A 23,103-nucleotide genomic window follows, 5' to 3' on the forward strand; every position below is an offset into this window, starting at 1 on the left:
GGGCCAATTTAGTGCCGCCCTATTCTTTGTGCAGTCTTTGGTACATGCACACCCTAAAAATGTGTCATTTAGCAGACACTCTTATCCAGAGCAATTTACAGGAGCAATTAGGGTTAAGTGCCTTGCTCATGGGCACATCGGCAGATTTGTCACCTAGTCGGCTCGGCATAAGAAACTGCAACCGTTAGGTAACTGGCCCAACGTTCTTAACTGCTAGTCTACCTGGTGCCCATTTACAAAAATCAACACCTTCATGGACATAGACATAGATTTTTTAACTCCTTTGACTCTCAGAGAGTTGTATGTGAGTCCGTGTGTGCATGCACGTCTGTGTTTGCCTGCAATGTCTGGCCGTCTGGCACCTTAGTTTGACAGTCAACAGGTAAAGAAACCATATGATGCAGAACTGCTAAATGCGGTTATCGTAGTTTGTCACAACAGGTGCCACAGTCCTGAAACGAGGTCTGAATGACACGCTCCACTGCCCCCTAAACTCATTTAATGTAGCAGGAAAAACCATGACTACACTTGGCAGTTCGCAGTTTGAAGAAAAATGAGGCACCCAAAGGGAATATTTATGAACTCATGAAAAAAACTGGAACTTTTCAAAGCTGAGATGAGGTGGTGTTAATCCCATATATTGTGTGTGTGTGTTGGAAAGTAAGAGAAGGTCAGTGATTTGTCAGCTGTGGTGGAGTCTACGCTCTGCGACAAGCTGCACATTTGTCATGGTGCCTAGCTGTAACGCTGGCCGGCCGGCCGCCAAGATAGGACAGGCTAACGGACTACAAGCTCTCTTTTTACCACGCCCCTCCAATCTCCTCGTCCCTGACGGCCCCCATCTGTTCCTGTTGAAGTATTCTCTATGGAATTCTCTCTCTTTCCCCACTTCTCTCTCTCTCTTTCTCTCACACCAGTGCATGTTTAAACTGTGATGGGACATGTCATGTGGTATCACAGAGATGGACATATGTGGCTTTTGGCAGGACGTGTTTGTCTCAGCTTCCCAGCCTTGTCAGAGCAAGACCCCTGACACTAGTCACAGTGGTGTTTCAGTTCTCCGTAGACAGAGATACTCTTGAACTCAAGTGGTTCAAGAACATAACTGCAGTTTGGTTGGTTGGATATTGGCAAAATCTGGAAATTATAAATATCTTCTTCATCTCACAGATGGTTATTACTGTAGGACTGTCAAAACTGTAGCACGGAAGACAAAACTATTATTATGTGCTACTGTGGTGTCTGGCACTGGTATTTGAGTGAAAAGAGGTATTGCACTGTAGTGATCCTTAAACATCATGTACCACTCCACAAGCCAATCAGCTTTGTTTGTTCTGCAGGTTGACGTTTACTTTCATGATTTTTGCCCTGGAGACAAAACTGAGCCATTTCCCCTTAGATTGGGCAGCTGCAAGGTCACAATTGTCTATATTGTAAAAAATCATGAATACTAAGATTTGCCGTTTGGTCTTAATCTAAGGTCAGGTTTAGGCGTCAGAGTTAGCAGTGTGGTTAAGGTTAGTGTTAGGATTAAAATGTTATGGTTTTATGACTTTGTTGCTGTGCTAGCTAGTGACAACTGCAGAACTGCCTCCAGAACAAGATTCATGATGAAAAACGCTAACCTGTATTAGTCTTTCTGTGGTTACTGGATGCGCTCTGGAACAATCTGTCAGCAATACCCAATACATATTTTTCTTCCCTGGCACTTGTGCTTTTATTTAACCACAATTATCAACACATATTGTGAGAGGAAAAGAGTCAACTCCTCTGCCAACTTGGAAAACAGAGTCTGACAGGTTTATTCAGTTCTCTGTAATCCAAGTGATTCTGAATTAGATGAGAGGGAGCACAAAATTGCTCTATAACTGTCAGGACAGGAGAAACAACTGTCATGACAGGAGAAACAACTGTCAGGACAGGAGTAACAACTGTCAGGACAGGAGAAACAACTGTAAGGACAGGAGAAACAACTGTAAGGACAGGAGAAACAACTGTCAGGACAGGAGAAACAACTGTAAGGACAGGAGAAACAACTGTCAGGACAGGAGAAACAACTGTCAGGACAGGAGGACAACTGTTAGGACAGGAGAAACAACTGTAAGGACAGGAGAAACAACTGTCAGGACAGGAGAAACAACTGTCAGGAGAGGAGAAACGACTGTCATGACAGGAGAAACAACTGTCAGGACAGGAGAAACAACTGTCAGGACAGGAGAAACAACTGTAAGGACAGGATAAATAACTGTCAGGACAGGAGAAACGACTGTCATGACAGGAGAACCAACTGTCAGGACAGGAGAAACAACTGTCAGGACAGGAGAAACAACTGTCAGGACAGGAGGACAACTGTTAGGACAGGAGAAACAACTGTAAGGACAGGATAAATAACTGTCAGGACAGGATAAATAACTGTCAGGACAGGAGAAACAACTGTCAGGACAGGATAAATAACTGTCAGGACAGGATAAATAACTGTCAGGACAGGATAAATAACTTTCAGGACAGGAGAAACAACTGTCAGGACAGGAGAAACAACTGTAAGGACAGGAGAAACAACTGTCAGGACAGGAGGACAACTGTAAGGACAGGATAAATAACTGTCAGGACAGGAGAAACAACTGTCAGGACAGGAGAACAACTGTTTGGAGGAGGACAACTGTCAGGACAGGAGAAACAACTGTAAGGACAGGATAAATAACTGTCAGGACAGGAGAAACAACTGTCAGGACAGGAGAACAACTGTTTGGACAGGAGGACAACTGCTTGGACAGGAGAAACAACTGTTAGGACAGGAGAAACAACTGTTAGGACAGGAGAAACAACTGTTAGGACAGGAGAAACAACTGTCAGGACAGGAGAAACAACTGTAAGGACAGGAGAAACAAATGTCAAGACAGGAGGACAACTGTCAGGACAGGAGAAACAACTGTCAGGACAGGAGAAACAACTGTTAGGACAGGATAAACAACTGTCAGGACAGGAGAAACAACTGTCAGGACAGGAGAAACAACTGTCAGGACAGGATAAACAACTGTTAGGACAGGAGAAACAACTGTCAGGACAGGAGAAACAACTGTCAGGACAGGAGAAACAACTGTCAGGACAGGAGGACAACTGTTAGGACAGGAGGACAACTATCAGGACAGGAGAAACAACTGTTGGGACAGGAGTAACAACTGTTAGGACATGAGAAACAACTGTCAGGACAGGAGAAACAACTGTCAGGACAGGAGGACAACTGTTTGGACAGGAGGACAACTGTTTGGACAGGAGAAACAACTGTTTGGACAGGAGGACAACTGTTTGGACAGGAGGACAACTGTCAGGACATGAGAAACAACTTTTAGGGCAAGAGTAACAACTTTTAGTACAGGAGAAACAACTGTCAGGACAGGAGAAACAACTGTCAGGACAGGAGAAACAACTGTCAGGACAGGAGAAACAACTGTCAGGACAGGAGTAACAACTGTCAGGGCGTGAGAAACAACTGTCAGGACAGGAGAAACAACTGTTTGGACAGGAGAAAAACAACTGTCAGGACAGGACAATCAACTGTCAGGACAGGAGAAACAACTGTCAGGACAGGATATACAACTGTCAGTACAGAATATACAACTGTCAGTACAGAAGAAACAACTGTCAGGACAGGAGGACAACTTTTAGGACAGGAGAAACAACTGCCAGGACAGGAGAAACAACCATCAGGACAGGACAACAACTGTCAGGACAGGAGGACAACTTTTAGGACAGGAGAAACAACCATAAGGACAGGAGAAACAACTGTCAGAACATGAGAAACGACTGCCAGGACAAGAGAAACAACCATCAGGACAGGAGAAACAACTGTCAGAACATGAGAAACAACTGCCAGGACAGGAGAAATAACCATCAGGACAGGAGAAATAACTGTCAGGACAGGAGAAGCGACTGCCAGGACAGGATAAACAACCATCAGTACAGAAGAAACAACTGTCAGGACAGGAGAAACAACTGTCAGGACAGGAGAAACAACTGTAAGGACAGGAGAAACAACTGTCAGTACAGGAGAAACAACTGTTAGGACAGGATAAACAACTGTCAGGACAGGAGAAACAACTGTTAGGACAGGATAAATAACTGTCAGGACAGGAGAAACAACTGTTAGTACGGGAGAAACAACTGTCAGGACAGGAGGAACAACTGTCAGGACAGGAGAAACAACTGTAAGGACAGGATAAACAACTGTCAGGACAGGAGAAACAACTGTCAGGACAGGAGAAACAACTGTCAGGACAGGAGAAACAACTGTCAGGACGGGAGAAACAACTGTCAGGACAGGAGAAACAACTGTCAGCACAGGAGAAACAACTGTCAGGACAGGAGGACAACTGTTTGGACAGGAGGACAACTGTTTGGACAGAAGGACAACTGTTTGGACAGGAGGACAACTGTTTGGAAAGGAGGACAACTGTTTGGACAGGAGGACAACTGTTTGGACAGGAGAAACAACTGTTAGGACAGGATAAACAACTGTTTGGACAGGAGAAACAACTGTCAGGACATGAGAAACAACTTTTAGTGCAGGAGTAACAACTGTCAGGACATGAGAAACAACTTTTAGGACAGGAGTAACAACTGTTAGGACAGGAAAGACAACTGTTTGGACAGGATAAACAACTGTCAGGACAGGAGAAACAACTGTCAGGACAGGATTAACAACTGTCAGGACAGGAGAAACAACTGTCAGGACAGGAGAAACAACTGTCAGGACAGGAGAAACAACTGTCAGGACAGGAGTAACAACTGTCAGGACAGGAGAAACAACTGTCAGGACAGGAGAAACAACTGTTTGGACAGGAGAAACAACTGTCATTACAGGACAATCAACTGGCAGGACAGGAGAAACAACTGTCAGGACAGGATATACAACTGTCAGTACAGAAGAAACAACTGTCAGTACAGAAGAAAAAACTGTCAGGACAGGAGGACAACTTTTAGGACAGGAGAAACAACTGCCAGGACAGGAGAAACAACCATTAGGACAGGACAACAACTGTCAGGACAGGAGGACAACTTCCAGGACAAGAGAAACAACCATCAGGACAGGAGAAACAACTGTCAGAACATGAGAAACAACTGCCAGGACGGGAGAAATAACCATCAGGACAGGAGAAACAACTGTCAGGACAGGAGGACAACTGTCAGGACAGGAGAAAACTGTCAGGACAGGAGAAACAACTGTCAGGACAGGGGAAACAACTGTCAGGACAGGAGAAACAACTGTAAGGACAGGAGAAACAACTGTCAGGACAGGAGGACAACTGTCAGGACAGGAGGACACCTGTCAGGACAGGAGGACGACTGTCAGGACAGGAGGACACCTGTCAGGACAGGGGAAACACCTGTCAGGACAGGAGGACAACTGTTAGGACAGGAAAATAACTCTCAGGACAGGAGAAACAACTGTCAGGACAGGATAAATAACTGTCAGGACAGGATAAACAACTGTCAGGACAGGAGCAACAACTGTTAGGACAGGATAAATAACTGTCAGGATAGGAGGACAACTGTTTGGACAGGAGAAACAACTGTCAGGACGGGAGAAACAACTGTCAGGGCAGGAGAAACAACTGTCAGGACAGGAGGACAACTGTCAGGACAGGAGGACAACTGTCAGGACAGGGGAAACACCTGTCAGGACAGGAGGACAACTGTTAGGACAGGAGAAATAACTCTCAGGACAGTAGAAACAACTGTCAGGACAGGAAGACAACTGTTTGGACAGGAGAAACAACTGTCAGGACAGGAGAAACAACTGTCAGGACAGGAGAAACAACTGTCAGGATAGGAGAAACAACTGTAAGGACAGGAGAAACAACTGTCAGGACAGGAAATACAACTGTCAGGACAGGAGAAACAACTGTCAGGACAGGAGGACAACTGTTTGGACAGGAGAAACAACTGTCAGGACAGGAGAAACAACTGTCAGGACAGGAGAAACAACTGTCAGGACAGGAGAAACAACTGTCAGGACAGGAGGACAACTGTTTGGACAGTTGAAACAACTGTCATTACAGGAAAAACAACTGTCAGGACAGGAAATACAACTGTTAGGACAGGAGAAACATCTGTCAGGACAGGAGAAACATCTGTCAGGACAGGAGAAACGACTGCCAGGACAGGAGAAACAACCATCAGGACAGGAGCAACAACCTTCAGGACAGGAGCAACAACCTTCAGGACAGGAGAAACAACTGTCAGAACATGAAAAATGACTGCCAGGACAGAAGAAACAACCATCAGGACAGGAGAAACAACCTTCAGGACAGGAGAAACAACTGTCAGAACATGAGAAACGACTGCAAGGACAGGAGCAACAATCTGGCCATTGAGCAATGTAGCAGTGACAAAACAGGAGTGTTTTGGAAAATATGATATGAAATATTTTAATGTGAACTTTTCTGGTGCATTTTCCTTTCCATTCCAGTAGGGTTTTCTCATTGGAAACCATTGGAACCAAATTACTTGTCAGCCTAAATACACTATATATACATACACATATATATATATATATATATATATATACACACTATACACTATATATGCATACATACACACACTATATATACATACACATACAGTGGGGCAAAAAAAGTATTTAGTCAGCCACCAATTGAGCAAGTTCTCCCACTTAAAAAGATGAGAGAGGCCTGTATTTTCATCATAGGTACACTTCAACTATGACAGACAAAATTAGAAAAAAAAATCCAGAAAATCACATTGTAGGATTTTTAATGAATTTATTTATGGTGGAAAATAAGTATTTGGTCTACCTACAAACAAACAAGATTTCTGGCTCTCACAGACCTGTAACTTCTTCTTTAAGAGGCTCCTCTGTCCTCTACTCGTTACCTGTATTAATGGCACCTGTTTGAACTTGTTATCAGTATAAAAGACACCTGTCCACAACCTCAAACAGTCACACTCCAAACTTCACTATGGTCAATACCAAAGAGCTGTCAAAGGACACCAGAAACACAATTGTAGACCTGCACCAGGCTGGGAAGACTGAATCTGCAATTTGTAAGCAGCTTGGTTTGAAGAAATCAACTGTGGGAGCAATTATTAGGAAATGGAAGACATACAAGACCACTGATAATCTCCCTCGATCTGGGGCTCTACGAAGATCTCACCCCGTGGGGTCAAAATGATCACAAGAACGGTGAGCAAAAATTCCAGAACCACACGGGGGGACCTAGTGAATGACCTGCAGAGAGCTGGGACCAAAGTAACAAAGCCTACCATCAGTAACACACTAAGCCGCCAGGGACTGAAATCCTGCAGTGCCAGACGTGTCCCCCTGCTTAAGCCAGTACATGTCCAGGCCTGTGTGATGTTTGCTAGAGAGCATTTGGATGATCCAGAAGAAGATTGGGAGAACGTCATATGGTCAGATGAAACCAAAATATAACGTTTTGGTAAAAACTCAACTCGTCGTGTTTGGAGGACAAAGAATGCTGAGTTGCATCCAAAGAACACCATACCTACTGTGAAGCATGGGGGTGGAAACATCATGCTTTGGGGCTGCTTTCCTGCAAAGGGACCAGGACGACTGATCCGTGTAAAGGAAAGAATGAATGGGGCCATGTATTGTGAGATTTTGAGTGAAAACATCCTTCCATCAGCAAGGGCATTGAAGATGAAACGTGACTGAGTCTTTCAGCATGACAATGATCCCAAACACACCGGCCGGGCAATGAAGGAGTGGCTTCGTAAGAAGCATTTCAAGGTCCTGGAGTGGCCTAGCCAGTCTCCAGATCTCAACCCCATAGAAAATCTTTGGAGGGAGTTGAAAGTCCGTGTTGCCCAGCAACAGCCCCAAAACATAACTGTTCTAGAGGAGATCTGCATGGAGGAATGGGCCAAAATACCAGCAACAGTGTGTGAAAACCTTGTGAAGACTTACAGAAAACATTTGACCTCGGTCATTGCCAACAAAGGGTATATAACAAAGTATTGAGATAAACTTTTGTTATTGACCAAATACTTATTTTCTATCATAATTTGCTAATACATTCATTAAAAGTCCTACAATGTGATTTTCTGGATTTTTTTTTCTCATTTTGTCTGTCATAGTTGAAGTGTACCTATGATGGAAATTACAGGCCTCTCTCCTCTTTTAAGTGGGAGAACTTGCACAATTGGTGGCTGACTAAATACTTTTTTTTTGATAACTTATTTGTATTGCTTTTAATCTTTTTAAATTCATTTATCTTATTAACACTTTGTTCTAGCTAGCTATTTGTGTAGGTAGCTATCAAGTAAACCCAATGATAGGGTTTTTGCTGTTATTGTGAAGTGGAAATGTCTCAGCTGCAAAGTGGTAGGCCACACAAGCTCATAGAACAGGACCGGCGAGTGCTGAAGTGCGTAGCCCATAAAAATTATCTGTCCTCGGTTGCAACACTCACTACCGAGTTCCAAACTGCCTCTTGAAGCAACATCTGCACAATAACTGTTCGTCGGGAGCTTCATCAAATGGGTTTCCATGGCCGAGCAGACGCACACAAGCCTAAGCTCACCATACGCAATGCCAAGCGTCGGTTGGAGTGGTGTAAAGCTTGCCGCCATTGGATTCTGGAGCTGTGGAAACGCATTCTCTGGAGTGATGAATTACACTTCACCATCTGGCAGTCCGACGGACGAATCTGGGTTTGGCAGACACCAGGAGAACGCTACCTGCCCGAATACATAGTGTCAACTGTAAAGTTTGGTGGAGGAGGTTCATGGTTCGGGCTAGGCCCCTTAGTTCCAGTGAAGGGAAATCTAAGTCTACAGCATACAATGACATTATTGACGATTCTGTGCTTCCAACTTTCTGGAAACAGTTTGGGAAAGGCCCTTTACTGTTTCAGCATGACAATACCCCTGTGCACAAAACGAGGCCCATACAGAAATGGTTTGTCGAGATTGGTGTGGAAGACTGGTGTCGTGTCTTGACTATCATTAATGTGATTGACTATTATTTTCTAAACTAATTACATATCACGTTAAATCATTACGCAATTAAATTACTCATGTAACAATTAATTAAGTAGTAATTTGGGACACAACAGAAGAAGTTATTTAACAAGTTACTCCCTACTAAACTCTAAAGATCTCTTATATTAGTCACAGTCAATTCATTCATTCTTATTTACCTTTAGTCTCATTGTGAATGTCGCAAAATCCTTGGATATCTGCACGAACCCTAGCATAAATGAAGAATCAGCGATATACAAATTGGCTTAGTTATTTAATTACTAACTAACTAAATAATGGCTTGGTAGACAATGGAAAGGGGTAGGGACAGATAAAGAGTGGGAAAGACAGAATGGACCCACTATATAGAGTTGATAACAATGCTCATGGAAATGCTAATACTTTGCACATGAACGGCCGCTCATTTGAAAATAATACGGCAGGACCAAATCGGAAAGATAGGTAGGAGCAAGCCTATGTAATGCTTTGTAGGTTAGCAGTAAAACCTTGAAATCAGCCCTTGCCTTAACAGGAAGCCAGTGTAGGGAGGCTAGGACTGGAGTAATATGATCACATTTTTTGGTTCAAGTCAGGATTCTAGCAGCCGTATTTAGCACTAACTGAAGTTTATTTATTGCTTTATCCGGGTAGCCGGAAAGTAGAGCATTGCACTAGTCTAACCTAGAAGTGACAAAAGCATGGATTAATTCTTCTGCATCATTTTTGGACAGAAAGTTTCTGATTTTTGCAATGTTACGTAGATGGAAAAAAGCCGTACTCGAAACAGTCTTGAAATGTTCGTCAAAACAGAGATCAGGTTCATGAGTAACGCAGAGGTCCTTCACAGTTTTATTTGAGACGACTGTACAACCATCAAGATTAATTGTCAGATTCAACAAGAGATCTCTTTGTTTCTTGGGACCTAGAACAAGCATCTCTGTTTTTTCAGAGTTTAAAAGTAGAAAGTTTGCAGCCATCCGCTTCCAGCGAGGGCAATTTTGGGGCTTCACTATGTTTCATTGAAATGTACAGCTGTGTGTCATCTGCATAGCAGTGAAAGTTAACATTATGTTTTCGAATTACATCCCCAAGAGGTAAAATATATAGTGAAAACAATAGTGGTCCTAAAACGGAACCTTGAGGAACACCAAAATTTACATTTGATTTGTCAGAGGACAAACCATTCACAGAGACAAACTGATATCTTTCCGACAGATAAGATCTAAACCAGGCCAGAACTTGTCCATGTAGACCAATTTGGGTTTCCAATCTCTCCAAAAGAAAGTGGTGATAGATGGTATCAAAAGCAGCACTAAGGTCTAGGAGCACAAGGGCAGATGCAGAGCCTCGGTCTGACGTCATTAAAAAGTCATTTACCACCTTCACAAGTGCAGTCTCAGTGCTATGATGGGGTCTAAAACCAGACTGAAGCATTTCGTATACATTGTTTTTCTTCAAGAAGGCAGTGAGTTGCTGCGCAACAGTTTTTTTGTTTTTTTTGAGAGGAATGGGAGATTTGATGTAGGCCGATAGTTTTTTAAATATTTTCTCGGTCAAGGTTTGGCTTTTTCAAGATAGGCTTTATTACTGCCACTTTTAGTGAGTTTGGTACACATCCGGTGGATAGAGAGACGTTTATTATGTTCAACATAGGAGGGCCAGGAAGCAGCTCTTTCAGTAGTTTAGTTGGAATGGGGTTCAGTATGCAGCTTGAAGGTTTAGAGGCCATGATTATTTTCATCATTGTGTCAAGAGATATAGTACTAAAACACTTGATTGTCTCCCTTGATCCTAGGTCCTGGCAGAGTTGTGCAGACTCAGGACAACTGAGCTTTGGAGGAATACGCAGATTTAAAGAGGAGTCCGTCATTTGCTTTCTAATGATCATGATCTTTTCCTCAAAGAAGTTCATTAATGTATTACTGCTGAAGTGAAAGCCATCCTCTCTTGAGGAATGTTGCTTTTTAGTTAGCTTTGCGACAGTATCAAAAATACATTTCGGATTGTTCTTTTTTTCCTCAATTAAGTTGGAAAAATAGGATGATCGAGCAGCAGTGAGGGCTCTTCGATATTGCACGGTACTGTCTATCCAAGCTAGTCGGAAGACTTCCATTTTGGTGTGGCGCCATTTCCGTTCCTATTTTCTGTAATCTTGCTTCAGAGCTCGGCTATTTTCTGTATACCAGGGAGCTAGTTTCTTCTGACAAATGTTTTTAGTTTTTAGGGGTACAACTGCATGTAGGGTATTGCACAAGGTTAAATTGAGTTCCTCAGTTAGTTGGTTAACAGATTTTTGTCCTCTGACGTCCTTGGATATGCAGAGGGAGTGTGGAAGGGCATCAAGGAATCTTTGGGTTGTCTGAGAATTTATATCATGACTTTTGATGCTCCCTGGTTGGGGTCTGAGCAGATTATTTGTTGCAATTGCAAACATAATAAAATGGTGGTCCGATAGTCCAGGATAATGATGAAAAATGACTGTGGCAGTGAGTAGGTCCAGAGACATGTTGGACAAAACCCACTGAGTCGATGATGGCTCCGAAAGCCTTTTGAAGTGGGTCTGTGGACATTTCCATGTGAATATTAAAGTCACCAAAAATTACAATATTATCTGCTATGACTACAAGGTCCGATAGGAATTCAGGGAACTCAGTGAGGAACGCTGTATATGGCCCAGGAGGCCTGTAAACAGTAGCTGTAAAAAGTGATTGGGTAGGCTGTATAGATTTCATGACTAGAAGCTTAAAAGACGAAAACATCTTGGATTTTTGGAAATTGAAATGTGCTATTGTAAATGTTAGCAACACCTCTGCCTTTGCAGGATGCGCGGGGGGATATGGTCACTAGTGTAACCGGGAGGTGAGGCCTCATTTAAAACAGTAAATTAATCAGGCTTAAGCCATGTTCTAGTCAGGCCAATCACATCAAGATTATGATCAGTGATTAGTTAATTGACTATAACTGCCTTTGAAGTGAGGGATCAAACATTAAGTAGCCCTATTTTGAGATGTGGGGTATCACGATCTCTTTCAATAATGGCAGGAATGGAGGAGGTCTTTATTCTAGTGAGATTTCAAAGGCGAACACCGCCATGTTTAGTTTTGCCCAACCTAGGTCGAGGCACAGACACGGTCTCAATGGGGATAGCTGAGCTGACTACACTGTGCAAGTGTGCTAGTGGCAGACTCCACTAAGCTGGCAGGCTGGCTAACAGCCTGCGGCCTGGCCTGCACCTTATCTCATCGTGGAACTAGAGGAGTTAGAGCCCTGTATATGTTGGTAGATAAGATGAGAGCACCCCTCCAGCTAGGATAGAGTCCGTCACTCCTCAATAGGCCAGGCTTGGTCCTGTTTGTGGGTGAGTCCCAGAAAGAGGGCCAATTATCTACAAATTCTATCTTTTGGGAGGGACAGAAAACAGTTTTCAACCATAATAAGTTGTGAGTCTCTGCTATAGAGCTCATCACTCCCCCTAACTGGGGGCCAGAGACAATTACTCGATGCCGACACATCTTTCTAGCTGATTTACACACTGAAGCAAAGTTGCGCTTGGTGACCTCTGACTGTTTCATCCTAACATCGTTGGTGCCGACGTGGATAACAATATCTCTATACTCTCTACACTCGTCAGTTTTAGCTTTAGCCAGCACCATCTTCAGATTAGCCTTAACTTCGGTAGCGCTGCCCCTTGGTTAACAGTGTATGATCGCTGGATGATTCGTTTTAAGTCTAATACTGCGGGTAATGGAGACGCCAATGACTAGGGTTTTCAATTTGGCAGAGCTAATGGTGGGAGGCTTCGGTGTCTCAGACCCCGTAACGGGAGGAGTAGAGACCAGAGAAGGCTCGGCCTCTGACTCCGACTCGCTGCTTAATGGGGAGAACCGGTTGAAAGTTTCTGTCGGCTGAATGAGCGACACCGGTTGAACATTCCTATATCATTTCCCTCCAGAAGCCATGAGAAAGTTGTCCAGCTGCGGGGACCGTGTGAGGGGATTTATACTACTATCTGTACTTACTGGTGGCACAGACGCTGTTTTATCCTTTCCTACACTGAAATGATCCTTGCCTAACAATTTCATCTGAAGCTGGGCTTGCAGCACAGCTATCCTCGCCATAAGGCGATCGTTCTCCTGTATATTATGAGTACAGCGACTGCAATTAGAAGGCATCATGTTAATGTTACTACTTAGCTTCGGCTGTTGGAGGTCCTGACGAACCATGTCCAGATAAAGCATCCGGAGTGAAAAAGTTTAATGAAAAAAAGTTGAGTGAGGGAAAAACTAAAAATATAAACGGTATATAAACGTATATAAACGTAAAAACCGTAAAGTTGTCAGGTGGCAAAGTAAGGTTAGCAACAGAACGCACAGCAGCACGTAAATAAGTCTGCAAGTTGTGGCCAGAAATTGAAAGATCAAAGTCAAAGTTCAAAGTCTTTCGTAGTCGTAGCTCTGTTATAATGGGTATGTCAGACGTACCAACGATCGTTTGATAGGGAAATGTTTTTTAGATTGGATCTTTCAGAGTACTAACCAGTGGTTCTTGGTTGAGCTTATACTAAAGTACTTAAACAGCTGCAGACTGAATGTTCCCGTGTAGCCTTCATTTTCTTCACTCGAGAAAGTTTCAGAATTTCAAACCATTTTGTACCTTTTTAGCTCACGCTGTCCGTGTACTGGTCTTGTAGAGTCTAACCATTTGTGACGTCCGGTTCACACCGTCCGCCTGCTTGGTCTATAGTTTTAAACCATTTCTAGTAGCCACGCTTCACGCTGTCTGGTCTATAGAGATTTTCTTCTTCTCTGTTGAAAGTTTCAGAGTGCCTAACCATCTTGTACCTTCCAGCTCACGCTGTCGGTCCGCTGGTCTCTAGAAACTGCGTCCTCAAGTTCTCTGGTCTAATGTTAATTGTTCACGAGGGGTTTTATGCACTCTGGAAAAAGGGGCATTACATGACACCGTCATAATGTCTGTGCTCACGTGGGTGAGATCACTGACTGGTTAAGACTGCATATAAAAAACTATTCTCTCATTTAGAAGGCTAACATCACATTACGTCTTCTCACAAATAGTAGTCAGAGAGGGTGGGGGGGGGGGGGGGGGGGGATCTGGGGCCTATGATCCTCACCCAAAAGGGCAAGTCATGACACTGGCCTGCACAGAGCCCTGACCTCAACCCCATCAAACACCTTTAGGATGAATTGGAACGTCGACTGCAAGCCAGGCCTAAACACCTAACATCAGTGCCCAACCTCACTAATGCTCTTGTGGCTGAATGGAAGCAATGTTCCAACATCTAGTGGAAATCCTTCCTAGAAGAGTGGAGGCTGTTATAGCAGCAATTTGTGGCCATGTAGTGTATCTCATTATCATCACTCAAATCTTTATCTCGTGAAAACATAATCAGTTTAACGCTCTATGCAATGTCCCCGCTCCCACACACACACACACACACACGTTTTGTTTGTAAAATACTACAAAAATAATATCTTGACAAAATGTTACTCGTGTAGAGAATATATTGGTGTCTCAGTGTTTATCTCAAATTACTTGCTGATTTTGGTCAGAATAGAGAGAATCAAAGTTAAGTTCCCATCCACTTTCTCATCAAAACTAGCTTGATGCTGGCTTGATGATATTTGTCTCAGAAATATCCCATATTTTCTGCAATGAAGAGGAAAGAGGTCGGGATAGCATCTCTGTAGGGATGGAGAGAAAGTGGAGAAGAAGAGGAGTCGTTAGGGGTGGCCTGGGGGAGTCCTCATAGACAGCACATCCTTCAGCCTTAGTCCAGACTACACTGCTCTCTATTCACTCAGCACCTGGTAACTAGCTCTGCAAATACACTATAGACAATATACACCCATAGTATGTGTGCTGTAGATATACACACTTTGCGCATTTCTAAGATTAAAGACAGATGCATTATTACAAATCCTTATTGTGCTTTCCTGTTATTTTCCCAATTTCGTGTGTCCCAATCTGAGTTTTGCATTAGCCATGCTGTTTACCAGTTGCTAACAACTCCACGGTCGCTGCCTCTCAGCAAACCATTTGATCCCTCTTGTGCGTTCTTTCTCACCGACTGTTTCCATAGATAACAGGGACACAAAAAGTATTCCCTAGCGACCCCTGCAGAATCCTCATTGTGGTAATTAATGGCGGACACACTGTGTGGTTTTGAGGTGGGCCAGAGACGCTTTCATATGCATAAACCTGAGTTGACAGGGTTATGGCTGGTGTGAGCCCCTCCCTCCTCCACAGGCCACACACTAGGATCCACAGGGGACAGACAGGGGCTACAGTGGTCGCAGTCCCTTAAACCATCCCTGGGTGATCATTGTCTCTGTCTGTCTTATTTTGTCTGCTAGGCCTTTACCCTGGCTGACCCCTTTGAGTTATTCTCATAGTGAAATGACACACCTCTTTTACTCAGGAATTCTTCATTTCTAGTCTGGGCTTTGAAAGGTCTAAGTAGGTATGATGTTGGGGTTGATACATTGGAGTACAGTATGTGTGTTTATGATTTGTGTAAGACAGTACATATGTAGTCTAATGGCTGTCATTTGAGCTACTATCTTTCATTTGCACATTTGTCTATCAAGACAGGTAAACCTATCGTTTTTGCTCACATGCTTTTCTTTCGCTCTCTCTTTCTCTCTCTCTCTCTCCCTCCATCCCTCTCTCTATCCCTTCATCCCTCTCTCTCCCTCCGTTCCTCTCACTCTCTCTCCCTCCATCCCTCTCTCTATCCCTTCATCCCTCTCTCTCCCTCAGTTCCTCTCACTCTCTCCCTCTCATCCAGCGGTGTGTGCTCTTTGTGTGTTTCCTATCTCCAGGCTTGATTAAAAGTCCATTAGCGATGCATGGCCCTGGGTAAAACACAGAAAGTGTAATCAAAATGGAAATGAGAGAGACAGTGTGTAGAGGAGGGGTGTGGAGAGAGATGACGCGAGCAGCGACTGTCTTCACAAAGTACTCTTTTCCACATTTTCTCTTTTGCCTCTATTTTTTTGTAATACAGTAAGGCAGACATGATTGAACTGAGGCCCAGCATAAAGAGAATAAATCCTGTCTAGAAACATTCAGTTGACAGCTGTGATTGGGCTCTGCACAAAGCAAATAGATAGAGAGGAAGAAAGAAGTGAAAGAGAAAATGACGTTGTGTTTGGTTTTCAGTTAGCAGCTATAAATATCCCCATCCAACATCTTTCCTCTCTTTAGTTTGCTTTATGTAAATCAATTCTTGTCAACCTACCTACACTTTAAGAAGAAAAATATTTGTCACAAAGCAAATGTTGACAGTGTTGTTGCTAATGACAGCCGGATTCATCACTTCCTGTCAGACAGCGTGAAGGAACTCATCTAACTGCAAACAAGCATCCCTGCAGTTAACAAGCTCAGGGCCTGAAGTCAGACTCCACATACACAATCATCATTTAAACACCATCCATCACCTCCACTGTCTAGGCCAAACCACTGCTGCCAATTCACAACAAGATAACAATGACGCAGCAGCCAGCTCCTCCATTCACATCAACTACCTGCTCCTCCTCGTTTGTTGGCCTAATCAATGAGAAACAATGAGAAGCACAAGGGCAATAACAAAGGCAATCAGACTGACTGGGCTGCCATGTTTCACTATGTATGATGTGCTCTACAGCTGATCATTGCTGTTTGAGGGAGAAATGGATTGTAAGTAGCAAAAATGTGTTTTGTAAAGTTTCTTAAGCTCTATTTAGTTGTTCAAAGTTGCAGAAAAAAATTGTATAATTTAGAGCAGTATGATTGGTGAGTGCTGGGCACTGGGTTGAGGCCATCAGCTACAAAGAGATCCTATTGTCCAGCGCCCTGTGGCCAGGTCCATGTAGAGTAGTGACTGACCCAGAAAACAGACTGCTCTTTTGGTGTTAGACTGTGGAGATGACGATGAGAGGCTGGAGGATGAGAGGCTGGGGTACGAGGGCTGGGTACAAGAGGCTGGGGGATGAGAGGCTGGGGGGATGAGTGCTGTGGGGATGAGAGTCTGAGGGATGAGGGGATGGGGGACAAGGGGTTGACCGGGGAGGAGCAGGCTTGTCTTTGTATCTGTTTGAGAGCCATCGGTTATCAGCACATGAGCCATAGTAATTAGCCAACAGGGGAAATGAGATACGGCACAGCTCTGTGACTGGAGGGGTTGGAGGTGGGGCAGTGAGGGGTCCAGAGGGCTCCTGTGTTTTTGTCCAAGAGCCCTGGGGCAGCTGGGTACACCACCTGTTAATTAACTCTGAAGTGGCCTTTAATTGGAGCCTGGCTTTGGACCACCCATAGAACGACTGAGCGAGGAGGCCAAAAAAGAAAACAGGTGCACTACAGAGTTAGCAGGACGAGACCGAAAGCATAGGGAAATGGACAATATGAAAATCAAGAACCTCTTGAAATGAAAGACCTACTGTACCCTGTTTTAAACAGTCAAGGTGTCTGGGTGACAGTGCTCTCCATAGGTAGTGAAATCACCTCTGGGTCTCTGCTGCTGTATGGGGCTTTCTCTTGCATATTCCTGGGGAAAATATCATTATATAACCCTTTACTGGTGTTATGTTGACTTGAAACTGTTTCATTTTTAAGGTCGAAGATGGTTAATGCTATTTAGAACAGATTGAACAAATTATTTGTTATGTTTTTTTAATTAGGTTATAAATGCTACTCTACTCTATAAATGCCACTCCACTCTTTTGCTACATTTGCTGTCATTTTCCAAATGAAGATTTGCCAGAGGCAGGGTGTAATTAATCTTCTTTAGAAGTGTTGATGACAACGCAACAACAACGTCAGAGATCTTGTTTATCCTGGAACTGGTGTCATAATACAGTGTTTCCCAACCCTGGTCCTCAAATACCTCTAACAGTACACAGCTTCGTTGGAGCCCTTGGCAAACACACCTCATTCAACTCATTGAGGGCTTGATGATTCGTTCACAAGTTGAATCAGGTGTGATTGTCCAAGGTTACAATAAGATGTGTAATGTTGGGGATACTGGAGGACCAGGTTTGGGAAGCACTGTCATAATATGTGTCAAAACCTAAATCAGACAGACAGACAAGGAAACTCGTTCTGTTTTCCTGGATGTCTGTGTTCCATTCTGTGTTGAACATGCTTCAGAACCTTGTCTGTGATCCATTCTGTGTTGAGCCTGATTCAGAACCTTGTCTGTGATCCATTCTGTGTTGAGCCTGCTTCAGAATCTTATCTGTGATCCATTCTGTGTTGAGCCTGCTTCCGAACCTGGTCTATGTTCCATTCTGTGTCGAGCCGTGTCTGTGTATATATGTGTGTGGTTCTGTGTGTGTTGTTGCCTCCCCTCCTCTCTCCAGTAGTGTTGTCAGTTGGAGCAGAGACACTCGTAAACAGTAACACAGCGCAGAGAGAGAAGTGTCTGATAATAGGATGGTTCCAGCATGGGGCCTTTAAACTGTCCTAGTGTTGCTCTAACTACAACACTACAGAACTGGTAGGGAGCAGGACCACTCCATTCATGTAGAACGTCTCTCCAACATGTCTCTAGTATGTTGTTGTCTTGTCGCCAATTTGTCTAAACTGTTTTGTCATGCTGTGCTGTATATATCGTGTTATTCAAAATGCTATGTTTCTTAATGCTGTCAGACTTCTGTAGAAATATCTAAGACAAAGGGAATAAGGGTCATACTTCTACACAGTCTAGTGATCCAAAGTGCTCTCCAATGATCTATTCAGTCACCCCGTCTGCTATTTTTCCCCACTGATGCCAGATCCCATTGAGGAAACAGACACTTCCGACAGACTGCCTTTCAGTCCGCTGGATGGTTTAGACCTCCTTTCATTAACCCCCCTCACCTCCCCCCAGTCCAAATTAACCCCCTGTCAGCGGCCCACAATGAGAGTGGGCATGTCCCAGGCTGATTTATCCCACGGCTACCCATCATGAGGGCACAGTGGCCCCCAACGGCCCCCATCTCCCCCATTAGCCATACGCCCAGCCCTCTTGGCCTCCCTCACCACCTCCCCTCTCTCCTCCCCCCATCTGTCCCACCCTCACACAGCCTGTCACACAGCCAAAACCTGTCACCCTGTCTGCTGAGGAGACAGTCAGCCACAATACTGATGTGATGGGAGAGGGACCACAATCAAAAGGACTGATTAGCAGTTAATTGGCTGTAAAAAGAAGTTTCAGCATCAGTATGTGTGTCTGTGTGAGTGTGTGTGTGTGTGAGTGTGTAGGTGTGTGTATGGTGGGGTCCTGAATCAGGGTAGGAGTGCCCTAATCCTCCTTACTCTGCCCTGCCCATATGGTCCCACAGGAGTCCAGCCAGTCATGGCTTTTGGGAGGATAGAGGGACTCCCATTCTGCACACACACCACAACCACCACAACGCAGCATGGGGACACACCAACCGAGATCCTAGGAGATAACAACCCTTCAGTCTCACAGCTCTCTCCCATTGAGGCTGAACTATAAAAGACAGACTGTGATTGACACACTGTGGCACTACTGTCCAGGTTTATAAGTGTCTCAGTCAGAGTCTCACTGGATATTATTTTGAAGACTGTTGGATCTTGGATACAGCCAGGGATGTGGGTGGGTGGTCTCTCCCATGGAGGGTATAGGGTGGGTGGGCAGTGGCAACCTCTGAGCCTGGTACTGCTGAGTGTGTGGTGCTGCCTGTGCCAGATGGGCATAGGGTCATGGGCACTGGCCATGTCCAGTGATGAGAGTGTGCCAGTGGTCTCAGTCCCTGTGGTGTTATTTCCGACAGACACGGGCGCGGCCACTGAGGAAGGGGCCAGTGAAGGGGCCACGCCGGCCCCCACCTCAGAACACGAGGATGACAACTCCCTGGGCTACACAGGTACTGACACTGCTGCTGTTTCCTGTTACTATGGTCAACTATTTCTACTGTGCGTGTGTATGTGTGTGTGTTGTTAGTGGGTGTTACAGACAGGTTGGAGCTTTGGGAAAGTGAGTTCAGGAAGGGAATTGAAAGCAGTTCATGAATAATTCAGGATTCATGAATTGCTCTTCAAATCATCCCCTGAATTGACTGAGTTAAATGTTTCCAATTGCTCTGTCATGTCCAGTTGTCTTTCTCCTTTTCTTATTGCAACACATACCTTTCTGTCATAGGCTCTCTTGTCTTGAGTTTTCAAATGTTCTCTCTAGCCTATCCATCCATCTGTTAGTCTTTATGCTGCTCAAAGTTGTCTTTGTAAAACGTTAGTCATGCATAATGTGAGGTTGGAGTAAATGATTACACTGGGTGAGGCACAATGGTGATTAATGGAAGGTCGTGGGTTTGAACGTTTTAATCATGATGTTATTTTCTGCATAGCAACTGTCACATTCATTCTAAACTTGGAGTGAATAAATGGCAGATCATGTGAAATATGTTATGTCACACCTGGTATATAAATCTCCTATTCTCTATAGTAATCAGAGGGATTACAATATGCATTTTTGGGGAAGATTTCAGTGCAGACATCTTCTATGGGGATTAAGAATTCCCCTGTTAGCTGTATACCATGTTAATACACAGAAAACAGAGAGTAACTGAATAAAGCAAACTTCCTGTGTCTCCCTCTGAGCTTTGTCACTACATAAAGGAAATGTAATAAAACATGTTGACCATGTTGTGAATATATCAGCAGAGACTACAGATTAAGTTCACATTCATGAGTACAGAAAGAGGAGAATTGTGGGAGACGTAGGCTCGGTGTGCTGAGTGGGGTTGCAGTTGACATAGACAGTGTCTCCCAGGGCTAGAAGGCTCTGTGGAGAGATGAGGAACAATAGAAAAGCTGAAGAACATATGCACATCCAGCTACTTACCTCAGCTGCTGGAGTTGTAGGCCAACTCATGGAAAACAGAAAGGAAAACGCTGCACACTGCTGCTCATGCTCCCAGGTGATATTCCACCCCTAGGTTAGGCATCCATATCCCAGGTGGAGGTGGAAGGTCCTACAGTTGAAGTCTGAAGTTTAATTACACTTAGGTTGGAGTCATTAAAACTCGTTTTTCAACCACTTCACAAATGTCTTGCTAACAAACTATAGTTTTGGCAAGTTGGTTAGGACATCTACTTTGGACATGACACAAGTAATTTTTCCAACAATTGTTAAGAGACAGATTATTTCAGTTACAGTGAATTGTATCACAATTCCAGTGGGTCAGAAGTTTACATACACTAAGTTGACTGTGCCTTTAAACAGCTTGGCAAATTCCAGAAAATGATGTCATGGCTTTAAAAGCATCTGATAGGCTAATTGTCATAATTTGAGTCAATTGGAGGTGTACCTGTGGATGTATTTCAAGGCCTACCTTCAAACTCAGTGCCTCTTTGCTTGACATCATGGGGAAATCAAAGGAAATCAACCAAGACCTCATAAAAAAAATTGTAGACCTCCACAAGTCTGGCTCATCCTTGGGAGCAATTTCCAAATGGCTGAAGGTACCACGTTCATCTGTGCAAACAATATGTGGCAAACCTCTTCAAGGTTAGGAGCATTTGTCACAAATTAAGTGGTAAACTGTCACCAAATCACCCAAGAGTAAGAGTTCTTTCGAACAGGTGTGTTTGTTTCTCCGTCCTGGTCCACCCAGGCCGTAGGGAAGGTCAAGGATAGCAGGGTTCGGTACATGAATCGGGTTCTCGGTAGGTCCAGGTCCAAACGCCAACAGGCAAGTCCAAAACAGTCCGGCTCATACACGGTAAATCCAGACAATCTCTACTGTCTCTTTCTCTATTGTTCATAGATCCTTCCAGCCCTCTCTCTCTCTCTTCCTGGTTTTTCTTGACCCTTTATCTGTGGGTCGGCTCCACCTTCTGAGTGTTCACCTTGCTTCTGGGACTTTTAGTTTTGGTGGTCGGCCATTTTGTGATCTGTAGTTCTGATAGTGGCCATTTTAGTGATCGGGCAGAGCCCGTTTATTAGTTCTGCTCTCACATATCTGCCATTTATCACTCGACCCCCTTCTTTGCCACACATAGTACGCAAGTATAAACACCATGGGACCACGCAGCCATCACACTGCTCAGGAAGGAGACGTGTTCGGTCTCCTAGAGATTCTTTGGTGCGAAAAGTGCAAATCAATCCCAGAACAACAGCAAAGGACCTTGTGAAGATGCTGGAGGGAACAGGTACAAAAGTATATTTATCCACAGTAAAACGATTCCTATTTCGACATAACCTGAAAGGCCGATCAGCAAGGAAGAAGCCACTGCTCCAAAACCGCCATAAAAAAGCCAGACTACTGTTTGCAACTGCACATGGGGACAAATCGTACGTTTTGGAGAAATGTCCTATTGTCTGATTAAACAAAAATAGAACTGTTTGAACATTATGACCATTGTTATGTTTGGAGGATAAAGGGGGCGGCTTGTGTAACCGATGTGAAATGGCTAGCTATTTAGCGGTGGTGCGCGCTAATAGTGTTTCAATCGGTGACGTCACTCGCTTTGAGACCTTGAAGTAGTGGTTCCCCTTGCTCTGCAAGGGCCGCAGCTTTTGTGGAGTGATGGGTAACGATGCTTCGTGGGTGTCAGTTGTTGATGTGTGCAGAGGGTCCCTGGTTCAAGCCCAGGTTGGGACGAGTAGAGGGACGGAAGCTATACTGTTACACTTGCAAGCTGAAGAACACCATCCCAACCGTGAAGCACGGGGGTGGCAGCATCATGTTGTGGGGGTGCTTTGTTGCAGGAGGGACTGGTGCACTTCACAAAATAGATGGCATCATGAGGCAGGAAGATTATGTGGATATATTGAAGCAACATCTCAAGACAGTTAAAGTTAAAGCTTGGTCGCAAATGGATAATGACCCCAAGCATACTTCCGAAGTTGTGGCAAAATGGCTTAAGGACAACAAAGTCAAGGTATTGGAGTGGCAAAGCCCTGACCTCAATCCTATAGAAAATTTGTGGGCATAACTGAAAAAGTGTGTGTGAGCAAGGAGGCCTACAAACCTGACTCAGTTACACCAGTTCTGTCAGGAGGAATGGGCCAAAATTCACCCAACTTATTGTGGGAAGCTTGTGGAAGGCTTCCAAAACAAAGTACTAATTGAGTGTATGTAAACTTCTGAC

At 44.1% G+C, this 23,103-nt stretch overlaps 1 protein-coding gene across 2 annotated transcripts in view; it reads left to right on the forward strand.

Moving 5' to 3' along the window:
• The window catches only part of robo1 (roundabout, axon guidance receptor, homolog 1 (Drosophila)), a 397,432-nt gene that overhangs the window by 21,433 nt on the left and 352,896 nt on the right, over window positions 1-23,103 (forward strand). The window contains exon 1 of one of the 2 annotated variants that reach the window (XM_036964908.2): window positions 19,376-19,874. The exons of the other annotated variant lie outside the window; for it this stretch is intronic. Coding sequence (XP_036820803.2) covers window positions 19,598-19,874 — 277 coding nt within the window. The 5' untranslated portion in view covers window positions 19,376-19,597. Of the gene's footprint in view, window positions 1-19,375; window positions 19,875-23,103 lie in introns of those variants that run through there. 2 annotated transcript variants of the gene reach the window in all.

The sequence above is a fragment of the Oncorhynchus mykiss genome, chromosome 27 (assembly GCF_057628025.1).
Source record: "Oncorhynchus mykiss isolate SJ-2025 chromosome 27, ASM5762802v1, whole genome shotgun sequence".
NCBI lineage: Eukaryota > Metazoa > Chordata > Actinopteri > Salmoniformes > Salmonidae > Oncorhynchus > Oncorhynchus mykiss.